The sequence below is a fragment of the Malurus melanocephalus genome, unplaced genomic scaffold (genome assembly GCF_030028575.1).
Source record: "Malurus melanocephalus ecotype Western Australia unplaced genomic scaffold, MMel_1.1 scaffold_65, whole genome shotgun sequence".
In the NCBI taxonomy this organism is placed as follows: domain Eukaryota; kingdom Metazoa; phylum Chordata; class Aves; order Passeriformes; family Maluridae; genus Malurus; species Malurus melanocephalus.
The window spans coordinates 234,642-253,109 of NW_026623297.1; the positions used below are offsets into that span (position 1 = coordinate 234,642).

Here is an 18,468-nt window from a genome sequence, read left to right on the forward strand (position 1 = left end):
TTTTTTTGTGTCTTTGTAAATTATAATTTATAATTATAATTTACAAAGAATGTTTAAAGCCTTGTTTCCCACAACAGGATTTAAATAATTAGAAACAACACCATGTATAGTACTGAAAGCAGTTKCTGTTTCTCATAAGATTTCTGAGTCACATTCCAAGAACTTATTCTAAAATATTTTTTCTTCTTTTAATTTTTCTRCTTTTCCATTTCTTATATTTTTCACTGATTCTTTCTCACACACTTAAGAAAACCAGTGCCAAGAGTATAATATGTGATTAATATGTCATTGTTTTGGGCAAAGGCATGCACCTCCACCCTTTATGTGGTAGAATTTATGATTTTTTACACTGTCTAGCTAAAAGAGCCAATTTAACTAATTTGTTATAATAAGGGGAAGGCAGTTATATACTTATCCTGTWATAAAATGTAGAAGTGAACAACTATTCTGAAGAAAAAAATACCTTATTGCACATCTTTCTTGAGTCCTATCAACACAAAGCCAAGATCCTCATCACCTCAGCTTTCTCCCTTACAGGGATCTGGTGGCCAATCTGTTCCTCTTCTGCTTTGAGGTTGAATGCATTCCTCCACCAGTGCAAATCACATGCATGAGGCACAGCAGTATSTTTCTGATTCTTATGTCCTGCATCTTCTCCCTCATCTCCAACAGTGTCTCTGTCTGTGATTCCTCATATCCCAACTGATCTGAGATGTGGGTTATCCGCTCATCTTCCYTTCAAAGGGCAGTGCTTCTGGGGGGATGGGAGTTTTCCTATTGTATGTGAGAAAGGATATTCACTGTTCCTCATTTTAGCCAGTTTTTACTGTGAAAAACCAGATGCAAATTTACCAGAGCCTAAATGTGAAAACATAAAAGTCTGCCAAATGGCTATGCTGCTAACTGAGGCTATCTGAAAAGTGCTGTGCTCTGTCTAATATTCTTAATATACTACCTCTATGAACCCAAAAAGCAGAAATATTTTAAAAGCAATTAACATAATAATATCAGTATTTGTTAATTTTCACAAGTTCTTCCAAGTCCGCTGCATTGAGAATGAGAAATAAGAGTAAAAAAATCATCAAAGAAGGCTGTACTGTTTGTTCCATGTTCTTCTTCCTCAGACAATTCCCTGCAGTGGCTGCATTCTCTTTTGTGGAAATAATCCTCAGCTGAAGGTAGGTGAGGACATCATGGGGGGAAGGATAATTTATAAAGAGAACAGGTKGAGGAAAACACCAACCAAAACCTTCTTTTGGATCATAACCAAAGCTGAATCATATAAACAGAAAGAAAAGCAAGAGAGAATAAAACACAACTGACAAAGATCAAGCAACTCATCTGGATGAAAGTCATCACTTTGTGGGAAATGGAAAGCAGAAGGAAGTGACCATCAAGTATTCCCTTTATAATGGGTTGACATCACTCAGTTCTCTGCAAGACAAGGGTATCAAATTGTTTGTGTTCCCATTTCAGGGCAGTGGGGAAAGTCATACCTGGCTGTAAATTTTACTGCCATTATATTTTTGCTCTCTGGAGACTCTAGTCTGACAGCAGGAAGACAAATATTGATACATCAATGAATGAATATTCTTCTGGGKAGTGACCTTTGTGAATGCTCTCGTTCTACCCTAATAAATAGTAATTCAGAAAATTGTTGTCATTTAGTCTGCTTCTGACAAACAAAGAGGAAGAAAACCAGGCCTTGCTTCCYGAGTCACTAGATTATCAAGAGTAGTAGGAGATTAGTGTATTGGGAAAGGAAGGAAAGCTTTATGAGGATTTGGGAATCTCTGAGACCTCATCACCATCAGTGACCTTCAAGACCTTCCTATGTGAAAATCCAGCTGGACACCTGCTTCTCCCACTCTGTGGTTTGCAACTCTTTACCTATTATAATTGTCTGASCATATTATGTTCTCCAAAGAAACACTAAACTCCCTTATGTGAAAACTAAGCCATATGGAAAAATCATATTTCCCAGATAGTTGATCAAATATATTTCATATGTTTGAAAGATACTGTGTAGTTTAAACAGAGCTGGCTTGAATTCATACCACATAGAATTTTTGCTATGGAACAAGATACATTTTAAAATGAGTGAGAATGTGGAAAAAAAAAAAAAGATTGAAAGGATATATTATGTACCAAAAAAAAAGTAGTTAGTTTCATATCAAACAGAAATTGTGGTAAGGAATTTAGGTTATTTTGTAGATGATTAGGTTATTTTKTGAATTATTCTGGGGTAGTGCAAACACAAAGCATGTGGAAATACATATTGCAAGACCATTTACTGAGGAAGGGTGAACAGTTTTGTGGTTTCAGCCTTGGAAAATCTKGGTTCATTTTCTGATTGAGGCACTCAGGCAATGTCACGCAGCCACTTGGGTTATCCTTGGCCTGAGTTCTCAGCTGTAGAGCAGTGAGAGCAYTATTTCCTACACGTGCCACAAGGAAGAAAGAATCTGATAATGAAGACATGAAAAAATAGAGTATCTAAGTGCATTTATAGATCAATTCATATTCTGGTTATACATCTGAAAAAAAATTCTGTGATTGTAGTTAATAAAAATTAATGTTAGCTTTGTCAAGTTACAATAATTCTAACCCCCAAACAATTTGAGCAAAAATAACACTTACTAAGAAGATTTCTAGGAGAAATTCAAGTTTTTTTAARAAGTGATTTTCTATTTGATTACACTTTCCCTACAAAGAGCTGTACCATTTCTTGTAATATTGAAAGGAGCCCATGAAATGAAAGACCATCCATAAAAGAAGATTAAGAAAAACATACAGGCTCTTTAATAAAATACTGAAGGCATTTTGGTCATCTCTATAATACATTTAAAAGACTAATGTTTGATAAGGATCTAATAAATAATCCTTCAATTTAGTTTAAAATTTTTTTTGACTTTTTATGAAAGAGGTGCTTTTAATCTACTAGTTATGAACAAATGCCAAGATAAATAATCWCTGTGGTTTCAAATATATACAGATGTCTTTCCTCTTTCAGTCATCTGTTATTCCATTCCAATCCCAAATTCTGATTGTGGGCAATGTGCTAAATGTTCACATATATACACTGACATCTACTGCAACCTTCACCCCCCCTCATGGAAAACACACAAGTTCATACATGAAACAATGAAACCCTGAAGGCATTTTGGAAATCACATAGGTAAGAAGAGAAATGCACATAATAAACAACATAAAATAACCATAATTTTTTCATTTGTTTAAATCATACTTCTGGAAAAAAAAAAAAACAAAGTTGCTACTTATATATTTTTAATTTGATTATTTACTGAATTCAGTTGTTTTTAAAGAGCTGTTAGAGTGAATTTGGAAGACACTAGGCTTCACTGTGCATGTAGGATCAGGTTTATTTTTCTTTCTAGTTATTTCTCATATGGGTAATCTGAAACAAGACATAATCAGTACAATTTTTGAAGAAGACTTATCACAGCTGTCATCATAATTGGYTTCCCATCATGCTTATAAAAATAAAATGGATAATGATAGAAGAAGTATAATCCTATTTTTTGCATTGTTCTACAGAGTTTCAGCTGTGCAATCAGTTTTCTCGCAGTCTTCGATGAAAATGTCTTTGGCATTTCATAAGACAATAAGACACTCAGCAATAGCTCATTAGCTGTTGTGATAAAGCAATTATTAGACTAATCAGCAGTATCTCAGTATTGTCTGGTGGTTCTTCCCAACTCACCATTGTATTGACCTGCTCTTTCTTGCTTTAGGCTGTAATAACAATTTTGGTACAGGTCATCTTCTTGTATGATTAAATACTGCAATTCATAAGTCTTTTTACAATCTTACAATATGTATCAGTCAGGAAAAAAAACAAAAAAACAAACTAACCCCCCCCCCCAAAAAAAAAAAAAAACAAAAAAAAAAAAAAAAAAAAAAAAAAAAAAAAAAAAAAAAAAAAAAAAAACAACCCCCCCCCCCAAAAAAAAAAAAAAAACCCAAAAAACCAAACCTAGAACCAGTTGCTACATCAGAGTATTTAATATCTGATAGTTATAGTTATCTATTTACATGCAAAATACTTCTCAATGTGGAGACATGGAGTGTACCCTAGGGTCTTATATTTAAAAATCAGATTATTCAATTTGAAGCAGAATAGTTGTTAAACTACAGCAAATATTAACAAGAAGCAAATTAACATTTAATCTGAGCAGAAATACATGGAGAATATCAGACAGAAAGAGAGCAGTTAGCAAATTTCAGAAGAAATTAGCTTTTGGAACTACTGTGTTTGTGGTAGAAAATGATGCCTGAGTGAATCTTCTAATGTAATTATTTAAAGGAGGCAAACAGAGGATGACTGTAAATGGATTACTGAAGTATTGTCCCAGTAAAATTAAGGGGTGGCATTATATGAATTAATCAGATATCACACAGTTGAAAGCTAAGATATTATTCCAGGGAATTATCACAATTTTCTATATTTGCCCCTTTTTTTTTTTTGTTTGGTTTGGTTTTTTGTTTTGTTTGTTTGTTGTTTTTTGGGGGTTTCTTTTGCTGGATTTTTTAGTTTTTTTTTTGTTTTGTTTTTGTTTTTTGTTTTTTTTTGTTATAGTCTTATGTGCACAGTGACTTCGACCACTGTTTCAGACAGGTGGTTGGACAAGATGGGCTGGTCTGATACAGCACACTGGTTCATTATGCTCTTAACTCATGAAGAAATAATAAAGATTAATTCTCGTGCCCTAATAGAGAAGGATTACAATTCAGAATTTACAGAATAGTAGAATAATTTAGTTTGGAAAATGTCTTTTGTCAAGTCSAACTGTAAACCWAACYCTGCCAAGTCCACCACTARAYCACATCCCTAATCACTGCATCTACAAGATTTTAAATGCCTCCAGGGATGATGATTGAATCAATTCCCTTTGCAGCCTATTCTGAATCTTGACAACCCATTCAGTCAGGACATTTTTACAATATACAACCTAAACCACCATTTACCTGATGAAACAGATGAACAAAAACATGCATACTTCATAAAAATAATGCATAAAAATAATTCAGAAATCTACTGTGATATCCAGAAAGATATTCAGTCTTGCATGAGGAAACCTTGGTTTACAGTACCTTTCTAATAACCACAAGCTAATTAATGCATTGCAGATTTATTTCAGCCTCACTAAGCTCTCACATGATTATGTCTAATTGAATGAACAGCCCTGAACATAYCCAAACAACCCATATTCCCACATTCCTCCAGAAAGAGAAAACTGTCTTTGAAAACTTAAATCATAAGGTATCCTCTAAGTTATGAGCACTAGGAGAGAAGTTCCCCTGTGAGTCACCTATCTCCTTACTACTGATTGAAGAATAGTTTACACATTCCCCTGAGGCACCTGGTACTTCTTTTTTGAAACACAGAACTGAATGACACACATCAATTTTTTTAAAACCAGTATTGTATTTTCTATATTAGTCCATTCTTATCAAACATCACTTCTGGAAGGATGCTGAGAAAAGAAAACCCAGACTTTAAACAGTTGGCTTAAAATTCAGGCTGAGCTCTTTTTATGATGTGAAAATATCCTTCTTGGTAGTACTAGAAACTTATATTCCCTAGAGGTGTTTATAAGAAAAACTGACAGTTCTCTTTAGTTTTCTTCTCCAAATCTATTTCAAATATCAAGATCTGCAGAGATCTGGGGTGTTTTCTGGTGTTGAAAGTGTTGTCAGTCACCTTTCCAAGTGACTACAGACTGACACGTAATTCCAGAGTGAGAAAAGAAATGTAAACTTTTATGTGAACCAAATATGTAAACTTTTATGTGATCAATTTAACATTTCTTGCCATTATACCTAAAATTCAAATGCAAAATAAGGSCTAAAACATGTCTTACCCATAGCAGCTTCATGTTATTAGAAATGCAGCAGAGTTTCTGCACCTTCCTCTATTAACTGACTCCCAAAACAGGTTTCCATACAGAGCCTGATTTTGAATGCCTGAAGACATTGCTTTTAGTGACTCATGGCAGGAAACGCAAATCCCAGCTTAATCCCATTCCATTAATAATGGTGGAATTTCCTAAAGCTATGATGAGTGCAGATTTTACTAATTTCTAAGAACTTTTCCTGATTTTTAGCAATTCATTATGCCTGCAATACTCAAGTGCACTAGAAAAACTCAGTGCACATGCATGTCCCCCTTTATCCCTCTATTAGAATAACAGGTCTTTAGAGGTCACCAGTAATTGCAACCACTTCTTATATTTATTATGGAAAGATTTCATATTTTTAATTCTTTTAGCATCATAGTTCTAATACTATTTTGATGATGCAGATAAATCCTTTTGGAGATCTCTGGTGTTGGGGTAAAATGCTGGCTTGAAGGAGTGAATGAGGCAAAATATTGTAGGCTTCATTCAGGATCATCTACTTGGTAGGAGTCATTGGAATAAAGCATTAGGGAACAATTCCTTGGCCCTAGAAAATGAAGTTCCTCTTTGGGAAGGCAGTTGAAGGGAGGATACAGTAGTACACTGCCTTRCCTTGAGAAAATAAATAAGGATTCCTCAATAGATTTCATTACCTCTGTAATATATGTGCTTGTTCTATTGTATAAATCTAACTGACCCGACCAGTCTAAGAGCCAAGGTTTAACAGTTATGCAGTCCATTTTATGGACTTGATAAGCATTTTTTTTCTTGGTGGTGTTATTTTTAACTGACTTGCAAGGAACAAAAAAATGTTCAATTCTTGTAATAGAAGCAACATTCATACTTGTGACAAAATAGAAAATAATGCTTTTAACTTTCAAAAGAAAACAAAATTAAATATAGAAAGCAGAGAGAATTGAATAGAGGCTGCTTTTTTTTYTMTWWWWATWWWAWTTTTTTTTCATTTTTTTCTCAATAAAAAACATCCAGATATTATGTTGTGGTATTCTTCTACCACAGACCACCTCTAACCTTTTAATGGTCCTAGAGAGATTTGTCATGATTTACACAGAGATTATAAGCAAACTATAATTTGTGAAGGCACTATACCTGGAAGTATCCCTGGAGCTTTACTTAAGGTTTCAGCTTCTTCCAGATGCAAGCACTACAAAAAAGGATTTAGTGTTAACAATAGTTTCAAATATTTGCAGAAATACTTCTCTGTCAGGCAACAGTATGTACAATTGCCAACATATTGTCAAAGCACAGTGAATGCCAAACAGGAGAATTTCTAGGAGACAAAGAAACATTATATGCCAAGCGTGACTGTGATTCACTCTGTGTCCAAAGAACATTTTTTTCAGCTGCATTATTTTTCAGCTTTTATTTTGACACGCAACCATGAACTTAACTACAAGTAGTTTAATTTTTCTACATTCAGCTGTTTCTCCTCCTCCAGCTTGTGAAGATCACAGATACATATGTGAAACATTTATCATCGTTTGAAGCCCTGTTATATTTAATTGCATTACACTGGCATCAACTGTTTAGCTTTGTAAGTAACATTTTGAACCATMGTGAATAGCACAAGGATTGACATTCATACCTTTCAGTACCGTGACTGTTTGATGGATTCCAGTCAACAAAAGTGGTGATGGAGCACAYAGCTTTATTTATTTGGGTGAGGATCTAGCTAAATATACTGGTTAACATTAAAGACAAAAAATACAACTTGTTGATTTCTTGAAACATTGGCATGTTTATAAGAGTGGTGTGTGCACATCTTTCATTAATAAAGGGAAATACGGTGAAAAATTCCACAGCACTCTAACAGATCCAGATCAGTTCCATCCTTTAAATTTTAAATACAAKAGAACAAAAACCATACTTCTCCTTAACTATCTAGTATGTAAAGCAGCACAAGCAGTATTTTTCCTCTGTACTGGACATCAGGCAGCTGTTAAACTGGGGCAAAAGTAGAGCTTACATTATCTTCAAATAGAATAGCAACTAAAAATCAACAGGCATGAAGCAAGAAAACATTTTACTCCAGGACATACTTTAGGAACAGCAGCATTGATTGAGTCACAAATATAGAGAAGAATGTGCTTAAGCTGGTGTCTCATTCAGGAACTCTGATAAGCATGCAGATGTTTCAAGAGTCCAGTAAGATGGGAAGCTTTTCAATATGCTCACTAAACTTTAMTCCACTCATAATTTTTTTGGAGTGCACTTAATAAAACAACTACCTGACATGGTTAAAGTTGTAATCTTTCTTGGTTTGTCTTCAAAATGGAATTTTGATCACAGTCTAGTAATTTTTTTTAAGGTACTGTAAAATTATTTGTTGATTAAAATCCCTTACTTAGAATCCTTAACGTCTAAACAAAATTATAAAGCCCTTAAAATAGTGCTTTAGAACAAAAGTGCTGACAAAACCCTTACAAAAAGAGCAGCAGYGGGCTTACTACAATAATAAAATAACAAACAGCAGAGGTAAGTTAAGCCTTCCTCAGAGGAACTGGCAGAGTCCATCTGTTTGTTCTGATTTATGGAGCTATTCAGTGTAGTATTGTTCATAAAAAGCAGTTTGTGGGAATACATGCTTTCTATGCAGTGCTACAAGCTCAGAAAAAAAGTGACGTGCAAAACTCAAGGCCTTAAGGAAATGATCATTGCAAAACATAGCTGAAATGTCTGTATTTCTTTTGTCTACTCTTTTCCCCTCCTGCCCTCAGTTATAGCAAGGAACGAGAAGTTCAAGTCATATTTGTTATTTATTTGATGTAGAAGATCTAACAGAATTACCATAGCATTTTTAAAATTTTTTGCATGCAGAAACATACATCTCCATTTGCCTCTGCATAAACAATCATAACTCATTTAACATGCTTACAAGAAAAGATGACCATGAAATTCACAGAGAAATGAATACAACATATTTGGATAAAGCATAAAAATAATACAGGCTGCWGGGGTACCCCATGTTGGGAGGTGTAAAGAAGTTTTGCTCCCTGGGCAGACCATCAGATTTAATTTACACCAGGGTATATGGTGGAATGGTCTGAAAAAGTGTAGGGCCTGTTCATGAAATCAGATTAATCCTTCAAAACCTGTCCCAAGTGCCTCAGATGCAGCTTGGTGGAACGGGGCTATCCTGGCAGGCTTGCATGTGGGGAGAAGACCAGATCTTTCTTTACATGAGATCTCTTCTTTTATTAAAGTGTTATAATCCTGTGGATATTAATTCTTGTTACTGGTGTACATTCACCTATTTATTTCAACATCAGCTATGCTGSCCCAATCAAACTGGAAGCAAATTGTGCTGTTAAAGGGTTGTTGGTTTATTACAGGCTTTCAGAAGGCAGAGAACAGACTAAATGTGGAGGACAAGTGACCTCAGGTGATTCAAAGCATTTCAGGAAGGGCGTTGGAGCCTCCTTGGCTGCAACACCAGGTTCACTTGTGGGATTTAGGAGCCTTAATGACCGTATCACTCATCCCACCCTGCCCAGAGCCCCACTACAGCCCCACTACAGCCCCTGGCACTGTGCCTGCCCCACAGAGGCTGCAGAAYTGTGTCTCCAATCCCACACAATCTGAGCCAGATCCGCCTGGGGGCTGATGGTCAGGGATGTGTCTGAAGCTGGGGCTGGAGCTGTCCCCTCATCTCCCTGTCCTGGATGTGGGGTCAGGCTCTGTCCTGCCCTGTCAGAGACCCCTTACTGCCCCCACACCAGGATTTTCCCAACCCTTAAAACTCCATGGCAGGAATCATGCATCGTACCTCAGAGTCCAATGAAGATATGTTTTTTGCWGCCCACCAAGGCTGGATTTTATACCGTGGACATTTTTAGGCCTAGTCCTAACAGATCTCATGAGAGTAGAGGGTACGATATTTTGGCTGGAGCACCTACACAGAAAAGCAGCTCCAGGAGGGCTGGTCAGCACAAATGGGGTTCTCCAGGTKTGTGGAAGAAGACAGCAACCTTCCACAAGGACTGTATAAAGCAAATCATGACCTTTTTGGGTTAATATTGAGGCAAGCGRAAATCCATTTCCTGAAGGGGTGAAAAACTGCTAAGAGAGAAAGGGAGTTTGCTTTCTTAACCTAAGTGAAACTTTTTCAGTTTGGATATTGCTTCACTAGAGCTTTGGGATTTAGCTCAGATCATCCTGAAGTTCTCCAATATGTCAATCTTTTCTAAATTCCAGGACAAAAAGGTCCCAAACAAGGCCTCTTCTCCACAGTTTCTAGTTTTACTGTGAAGCTCCTCCAGCTTTCACGCAAGTATTTATGGGGAGCAAAGAAGCTGGCTGAGTCCCTAATACTCTGATCTGCTTGTATCCTGTTTCTGAGCATTCAAGGAATAAAAGTCCCTTTGTTTTATGCTTTAGAAAAAAATCATAACTTTGCCAGCCATTAAATGGATGTTTGATGGGGAGATCAGTGAACGTGACCTGTAAAGAAACAGAATAGKGTGTCTCAGTCTTCACAGAGGAAACATCTATAACAATTTACAGCTGAAGCCGCCAAACATATTCAGAGATGTACTAGAATTACATCTAGAGCCTCAAACACTTCGGAGAAAAGAGGAATTTATCTCAGTGAAAGCTGGCTGTTTAAATGTGTATCTACCTATCTTTGCATTTGTATATAAGAACAAAGAAGCATAAAAATCCCAAATGTTTCTTTTTTCTTCCTTCCCACTCATTGTCAGTGAAGGTTGCCCCTAGGCATTGTACATTCCTGGCAATGTACAGAATAGTAACAGACACTCAGTTTAGCTGTGCTCTGCAAGGAATTCTAGCAAAGGGCACAGTGTGGCTGCATCCAGAAACAAGGGTCTTCCTCTGTGTTTATAAGCCATGCACTGGACACAGAAATACAAAATTACTGTTTTTTCAATYACCGGATTCATGGCTCTTCATATTCATTTTGTCCTTTTTGTATTTGCAGCATAGTTTGTAATTGAGTTGTTTTCGTTGCTGCTGCTGAGGGCTTATTTCCATTTTAAGAAAACAGTAGTAACATAAAATATCCTTACCACACCCTTTTGAACCGGAGTCCTCCATCCTTGCTCTACAGGAAGGAGCAGGGTTGAAGCTGAATGGATTAGTGACGGCTCAGTACTACTGGCTGTTTCTTCAATTCTCAGTGTGCCAAATGGAAATAGCGATACTTTCCTTCCTCCAGTTCTTGTCTGGTGTATTTAAACTTCATGCTTTCCAGGACTGCATTTGTCTTATTAGCTGTTTGCACAATGCTTAGTGCCACGGCATATTACTTTTAGACAGAGCCCCTAAGCACTTCCAAACAGCTGCTAAGTTTACCTAAGGATACGAGGGTAYGTTGGTAACAGACAGAACCTGATTTATTCCACTTGCTTTCTCTGCAAGCCAGTTTCCAAAGGGAAGCAGCATARCTGTCCTAAGCCATTAGCACTGCACAGAGTGAAATTTCATCAAGCACAGCAACTTGCTCACATTCACACGGCTTCCAGGCTGATTTACAGTTTGGTTCATGGGCAGAGTGGAGAGTGGGGGTGTGTAATGTGTGGCTTTATCTGCACAAACTCAGCAGTTGTGCCAAAAGATAGGCGGAAGATAAGTTCATGCCTTTCATTTGAGGCTTATTAGTTTGTAGTCTTCAAAAAAAAAAAAGAAACAAAAAATGCCATTAATAAAAACAGTAATCCTTCTGGCCTAATAAACAGAACTCATATACATTGATAGCATTATATTGGCAACAATGCACTCCATATGCTCATGAAGGTTACAGGGCACATTTCCGTGTAAACAGTCAAGACAGTGAACTTAAAATATTTGGAAGAAATGTTTATTTAACAACTGAATACATGCTAAAAGAAATAATTTACAGCAGCAGTTTCATTACACTTTCTCTCCAGTTTTCTAGTTCCCATCTGAATTGAAGTGATAAATAAAGAAGTAGAATTATTTACTACCCAGTGAGGAATGCGTTTAAAGAATGAGCGCATAACTCAGACACTGATATAGCAAATAAACCACCTTATCACCTGTGTGGCAAAACCTTGCATTTTAGTACTTCGCTGAACACATCGAAATGGAGTACCTCTAGATAACAGTACTTTACACTGTACCTCCTTATCTAGTCAAAAATATTTACACCTCCTTTGACTAATGTGTAGGTAGCAAAAACTGAACTATTAAACACATACCATTGATATTCACTAAATAATACATAAAAAGGAACAGTAAATGCGCATTCACATGCATTTAATTTAATTTTTTTTTACATAGTGACTTTATTGGGTCATGAAAATTTAACTTTGTTTTGCAAAGATGCACATTTTCTCAGTTTGATGTTATAGTTTAACATAACCATACAGTTTTTAGGAGCCATTGAACAAATTCCCATTTCAGTGATCCGTGCAAGTGCAAAGTGTAGATGAGTAAGAATAAGATTCAATATATTTTTGTTCCTTGCAGATGGATATCTTAAAACAAAAGAAAATAGATATTTCTGGTTATAAATGAAATCCTTTATTTCTCTCTAGCTTAAACACAACTTTTTACTTACTTTTTCTAAAGTCTGTAACTAGAGGTTTAGAGGGTTTTATTGGCCATTTACAGAAATACCATTTGAATCTTTTATTTTCAGATTTTATATTTCTTTAAACAAAATTGACACAAATGGATGTATGAATCTTGTTGAAGCTGCAGGGCATCTTTCTATACATGAATTCATTAAGGCCTATGCTCTTTGAAGAAAGTTCATTTCATTAAACGCTGTTATATCTTGACCATAATACGAACATTAAAAAAAAAAAAAAAAAAAAAAAAAAATCACTGTTGGCTTGATCTTTTGCCCTCTTCTTTATATAAACAAATACAAAGACTTAAACAAGACTACTCATGTCAGTGATGATTAGATTGAGTTTGTAAGATATGATTGTATCCATTGTTCAATGAGACTGCCASGTCATGGTAAAAACATTGCAACTTCTGTAATTTTGTTCCCATACATTTTCTCAGTATAGAAAAACATATCTTAGAAATTTGACTTAATTTGTTTCCTCTTCAGGCACAGTGGAAAGGTTGGTTTTGGTTTGATTTTTCATAGCAAGTTGCTATAGAATCAGTTGCTATGCACACGGTAGAGAAAAAAAGTTACATAACAATGCCATGAATCTGTAAAAGAGGAAACAAAGTGATTTTGGGTCTGTTGAAATCAATCTGTATTTTTCCCACTGAATTCTCCAAGGTTCATTTTAAAACGGTTTCCTTTTGTAAGAGAGAGGATTGTAGTAACTAGATGGTACACAATAGCCCTTCATAAAAGGCTAAAGAATATTCTGTGGTTAAGTAATTAATTTRACAACAGTGCTCAGGAAATAACCATAAACTGAGCTGAAAAAATAATACTTCTGTACAGAAAAGCACATCACTGAACATATGTTTTAATTCATCGATATTCAGCACATCATGAAATAATGGGAATTTAACAGCACACTAAAGTTCACAAGAGTCAGGTTAAACATCAGAGACTTAAAGTTGCTTTAAAAATAAATTCCCAAGTGCTTTGTTAAACCATGGCCCTACAGCCTTGTCCTAGCTTATTTGATGATTTTTTTTCCCTAAAGAATTAAATGACAAAAAAAATCTTGCAAGTTCATCCCCTCCAAAGGATTCAAAGGAGACTGAAGTAACTCGGCTGTTAGTGAAAATCCAATTGCTATGGAGGCAAGAGGCCAAGGCTTCACTAGGCAGAAGAATACTTGAATTAGTCAGTGGCAAGGAGACTGGGGCACATTGTGAGAGAAGCTGTCACAGCAGTTGTGTAATATCATATCTGATAAGGCTGATTGATAGTGTAGCAATAAATTGATAAATTAAATACCACAGAGTGAGTAACAACAAAACAGATCAGTCATCAGTGCAGACACACTTCTATATAAAAGCTCCTTTAGCAAACTAAGGATTTTGTTCTAGTAATTTTCCCCACAATGACATTACTTGAAATTATGTCATTTACAGACYCTACCAAGGTAAAATATGGGAGGCTGGAGAAAGATGATCTCAAAAGAACTGGACACCATAGAACTGGGGACCAAAGGCACATCTGTGCTGAGGTGAATAAATCCACTACTTAAAACCCTAAACTGACACTCGTGATGCAAGTACAATTGTCTGTTTCACCCTGTTGCTTTCCTGTATATAGAATAGGACAGAAGTGCAGGACCAAATTATCTGTTAGTTTAAACTAGTCTTAAGCTGAACTTCACCAATGTACTTCAGCAGATTTCACTCACAGATAAAACTGTCCCTCAGATCTTAAAACAGGGAGCTGGCTTTGGGCATCTTATTTATGTGGCCTAACGCTGTTTCTTTGCATTTCGGTGATCTGRCCTACAGAAAGAACAGAGCACTAAAAGTCAGTAGTGTGGAAAAATCTCTACTACAGAGAGTGGGAACACAACTCCTTAAACTGAACGTGAGCTTTGCTCATGGATATATGACAGTCTATGAGCATCAGTATTTAAATATTAGCATTCACAAATATGAACCAAGAAAGCAAGAGTGTAATTAGCAGAGGTTATTTTAATGCTATTTGTTTTTTTAATTAAAAAAAAATATACAACTGAAAATCAATGCTCTCCTCTTCATTGGTTCAATCTATAGCAAGGTATTATACAAGTTGAATAATTTCAAATACCATACTTAGAAAAACAGAATGCAGAATACTTCCATGCTATACAGTGACTTTCATGTTAAAATAGCTTAGATTTAAAATTGCTTTGAAGTTACATATCATATAGATTACTGACAGGGGAGGCGGTTAACTGCAGTGTGACCAGCTCTCCTGGAAGTTTTTCCAAAGAAAAGAGTAAAGCAGCTCATAATTGGAAGTTGTCTTTTTTCTTCTAAACCAATATTTAGAAAGTACAATATWTCTAAGACAAAAAGTCTAATCTATTTTAGAATGGAGCTAATGTTTGCTGCATATTTTTTCAAGGTACATTTAAATTATACTTTTAATAAAATACATCTTTAGATCAAAGCTGAAAGAAGTMATCAGTAGTAGGCCAGTGTACTCCACATTTTTTTTCTTCCAGATGATGGATGGCTTATGTTTTCAGATTTCCACAATCAATCTCATTCAGTATTGTTTTTCCTCTTCTAGCACATATAAACAGGAGAACTGGTGACAAAACAAGAACAAAATCCTTGTGTCCAATCACGTGTTTAGACGTTCATCAGCTTAATGAGTTCATGCAGTTTTATATAAGTCTAGAAATGGTAGTGCTGATGATGAAAGGTGGGGCTTATTTTTCTTTTCTGTAAGATGACAGCATGAAATACAGCATTTTGTTTATATCTCCATCAAAAGAGAAAGCAAAACTTGCCTGCTAAATACTTGCAGAAGTTTTTGAGCAGTAAGCTAGGTCCGGGTGAGTTATCATCCTTGAAACTCTGGTCTTTCTGGTCTTAGAATCAGAGCAGAGAGAAAGGACTTGCTAGGAAAGTTAGAAATGGATTTTATTTAAATCTAGTGGAAACTGTTTGAACTTTCCACTCTTGTAAACATCCACATAATGCCATGAAAAAGTTCATGAATATTGCATTTTTTTCCAGTTATCTGTCTATACAAGTTTCTACTCGGATGAGGTTCCTAGAGGTAATGTAGCTCAGACACTCCGTGGTGCCCTCTCAAATTCATGGGTCCTCCTGTTTCTACCTTTTTTATTCTCTTGTAGGTGCTTCCACTTATTTGTGTTCACCTGCCCATTGGCAGGCCTTTGCCGGCGCTGTTTGCGGTCTCTTTTCCAAACCTGCTCACAGAACTCATCCATCGTGTTGAGATTGGGGTGGTTGATCAACTGCATGAAGTCTCTGTACCAGATCTTCTGGCTGGGGGTCATGCTGTTGGTCGCATCCTTGGTCTTGGAGGCATCACCATCCTCTTCTTTATGGAGCAGCTCTTCCAGGTGGTCGTTATCGATCACCTCGAGGGTCACCTTGAGCAAGGTTTGCATGAAGCCGTGCTCCACAGCATGACAAAAATAAACGCCAGAGTCTCTCCGGTGAAGACTTCGTAACAACAGGCCCTGTTCTGTCCGGATCATGYGATCGTTCACTTTTATCTGTATTGGGAAAAAGGGGTAATTTCAATAGTTATTTCTCATATATGTGCCACAATGTGTTCTAACCATGATACTTCTTTATTATTGCTCCTTTTACTTGACCAAGAATTCCCAAACTCACATAAATGGAAAACCCTTTGCCAGTCATCTGTAAACATGAAAGGCTCAAATACCCTCTAAAAACTGATATAATGCCAAGAGTCTGGTGAATTAAGAATTTTCTCCTTAGTAACTACTATTGCTGAACAAAGATCTGTTTCAACTTTGACAGATGGAGTTGCTGGAAAGATTAAAGAAGATCCAAGCTTGTAATCAGCACAGTCAACATGGATTCATTTGGCTGTATTACCGAGGTCACATTCACCATTATCTTTCAGATATCAGAATAACTATCAAACCAGATCTATTTGTTGAAAAGTTTTTTCTTCGTATTGTTATTATATTATATTTCTTCGTATTGTTATTATAAAAGTCCTCATGCTTAGAAGTGGGTTCTGCATAAGTGGGACATTTACAAGCAGGCAATTAAGGATTTAGTCTCAAAATTTTAATATTCAAAAAGCAGCTGCTCAAAATACTGTTTTTTCCTAATTAATTAATATCTAGAATGTAACTTCATTCTTTGAATGCGCATTTTGCTGAGGACACAAACCTATTGGCTGTTCTCTCACAGAGAATATATTCTTAATCATTTACTTCTCATGAAAATAAAACCAATATATTTTAAACAGCTAATATAGCTATTCAGAATGTGTTTTAGATATGTATACTTTAAAATACTTCAATGCAACAAACAAGTTTTTGTTTCCTAGCTTGATCTCCCTACCCACCAGARTAGATTATTATCTTAAGATATGTGACCTGGCCTGATACAACTTGAAAACTTGAGTGATCAATAACATAAGAATGATGGGGACAAGAGAAAGAAATATAATGTATCAGGTTAGTGCAATGCAAACAGGGAAACTCATTTGTTTGTTTTTTTTTTCTCTATGAATAATACTTTTGATGAAAAAAGAASTACAATTTTTCATACGCTTGTGTCCACTCCAGTTCTCAGTTCTTCGTTCTGACTCTGTCTTATCTGCAGTGAAGTCTCAGAGCATGCAGCACATGGGATGCTCCTACCAGACTATGCTTCAGTCAAAACGATATGATTGGGTGAATGCAGGTAAGCTTTTTTTCAAAGGCAATTTTAAGGCTTTTGTTATATTTAAGTTCATATAATCTTTGTATGATTTTTCAGGTCACACTTAGCATGCTAGCTTTTTCTGTTTCTGGGATTTCTGATGCAAACCAGTGTGTTTTGCAGGGAGTCCGAGCAAGAAGAGGATATGAATGTTTTTTTCTGTAAYAGTCTGTAAAACCTATTACGGAATTTATAAGATTTTATGGTAATAAGAGTAAGAATATGCTGAAGAACAATGGAAATAAAAACATTCCAGAGAAATTCTGCTAAACTAAAATTATTCTGGAAAGGACTCAGATTGAAGTCTATCCTTGGAGAAAAAATTAGTTCCATCTCTTTATTTTTCTTCTACTGTACCTCTTCTTTGCGATCATCATTTTGCTTCTGGAATTGCCAGTAGACTACGGCACGCTGAGATTTCGGACTGCACTCAAGAAAAGTGCTGCTGTTCTCTACTCCATAGATAATCTTTTCCTCCAGGGTCTGACCACTAGGGTTATCTGTAAAGCATGAAACAAAAAAGAAAAAAAAAATCACCAGTAAATTAAACCTTAATTGCTAAGTAAACTTTTTTATCTGTTTAGAATTTGGGCTCCCTTAAAGTGTTTGAAGATAAACTCTTTCAAAAAAAAATCCTCATATCAGCATACCATTTGAAAAATCTCCATTAAAACCTCTATCTTTGTAAGGATCCATCGTAGGTTTTTTGGTAGGTTTTTTGGTTTCCTGGTTTGTGGTTTTTTGTTTGTTTTTTTTTTTTCACATTGTATTTTAAATCCTAACAGCTGTTAACATCTCAATATGTGAAGTTAATGAATTTAATAGTGAAATTTTGTGTAAGCCTCATTATTATTCATCAAGGAAAACATCTAGGACATGACAAGAATTTTTAATAGCTAACTGCATGCAATGAGAAGACTCAGGGTGTAGTTGCAGAATGTTTGTAATGATGCCTCCTGGGCWCTATGGTCATAATACTTTAGAGCAAACTAATAAAACATGAGGCYATTTAAAAGTAGAATAATGTGTTTAGATTATATGGCACTGCAGTTTGCTAAAGCTGTTAATGACCGGGAATAATGTTTTTGAGGAAACGATCTTCAATTAATCATTTCCTCTCATACTGATATAATTTATGGAAATCTAATGAGGTTAATAAACCAGTCTTTATGGGAGGGGGAAAAGAAAGTTAAATAAATTACTTCCTTTTGTAACAATAATGTTTCAAGAT

At 35.7% G+C, this 18,468-nt stretch overlaps 1 protein-coding gene across 2 annotated transcripts in view; it reads right to left on the reverse strand.

Annotated features, from left to right (window-relative positions):
- Positions 1 to 11,744: 11,744 nt before the first annotated feature.
- Positions 11,745 to 18,468, reverse strand: part of SEMA3A (semaphorin 3A) — a 245,729-nt gene continuing 239,005 nt past the window's right edge. For both annotated transcript variants that reach the window (XM_057366415.1, XM_057366417.1), the window contains 2 exons: positions 17,595 to 17,737; positions 11,745 to 16,048 (listed from right to left, as the gene is read on the reverse strand). In XM_057366415.1, coding sequence (XP_057222398.1) covers positions 15,593 to 16,048; positions 17,595 to 17,737 — 599 coding nt within the window. In that variant the 3' untranslated portion in view covers positions 11,745 to 15,592. The remainder of the gene's footprint in view (positions 16,049 to 17,594; positions 17,738 to 18,468) is intronic.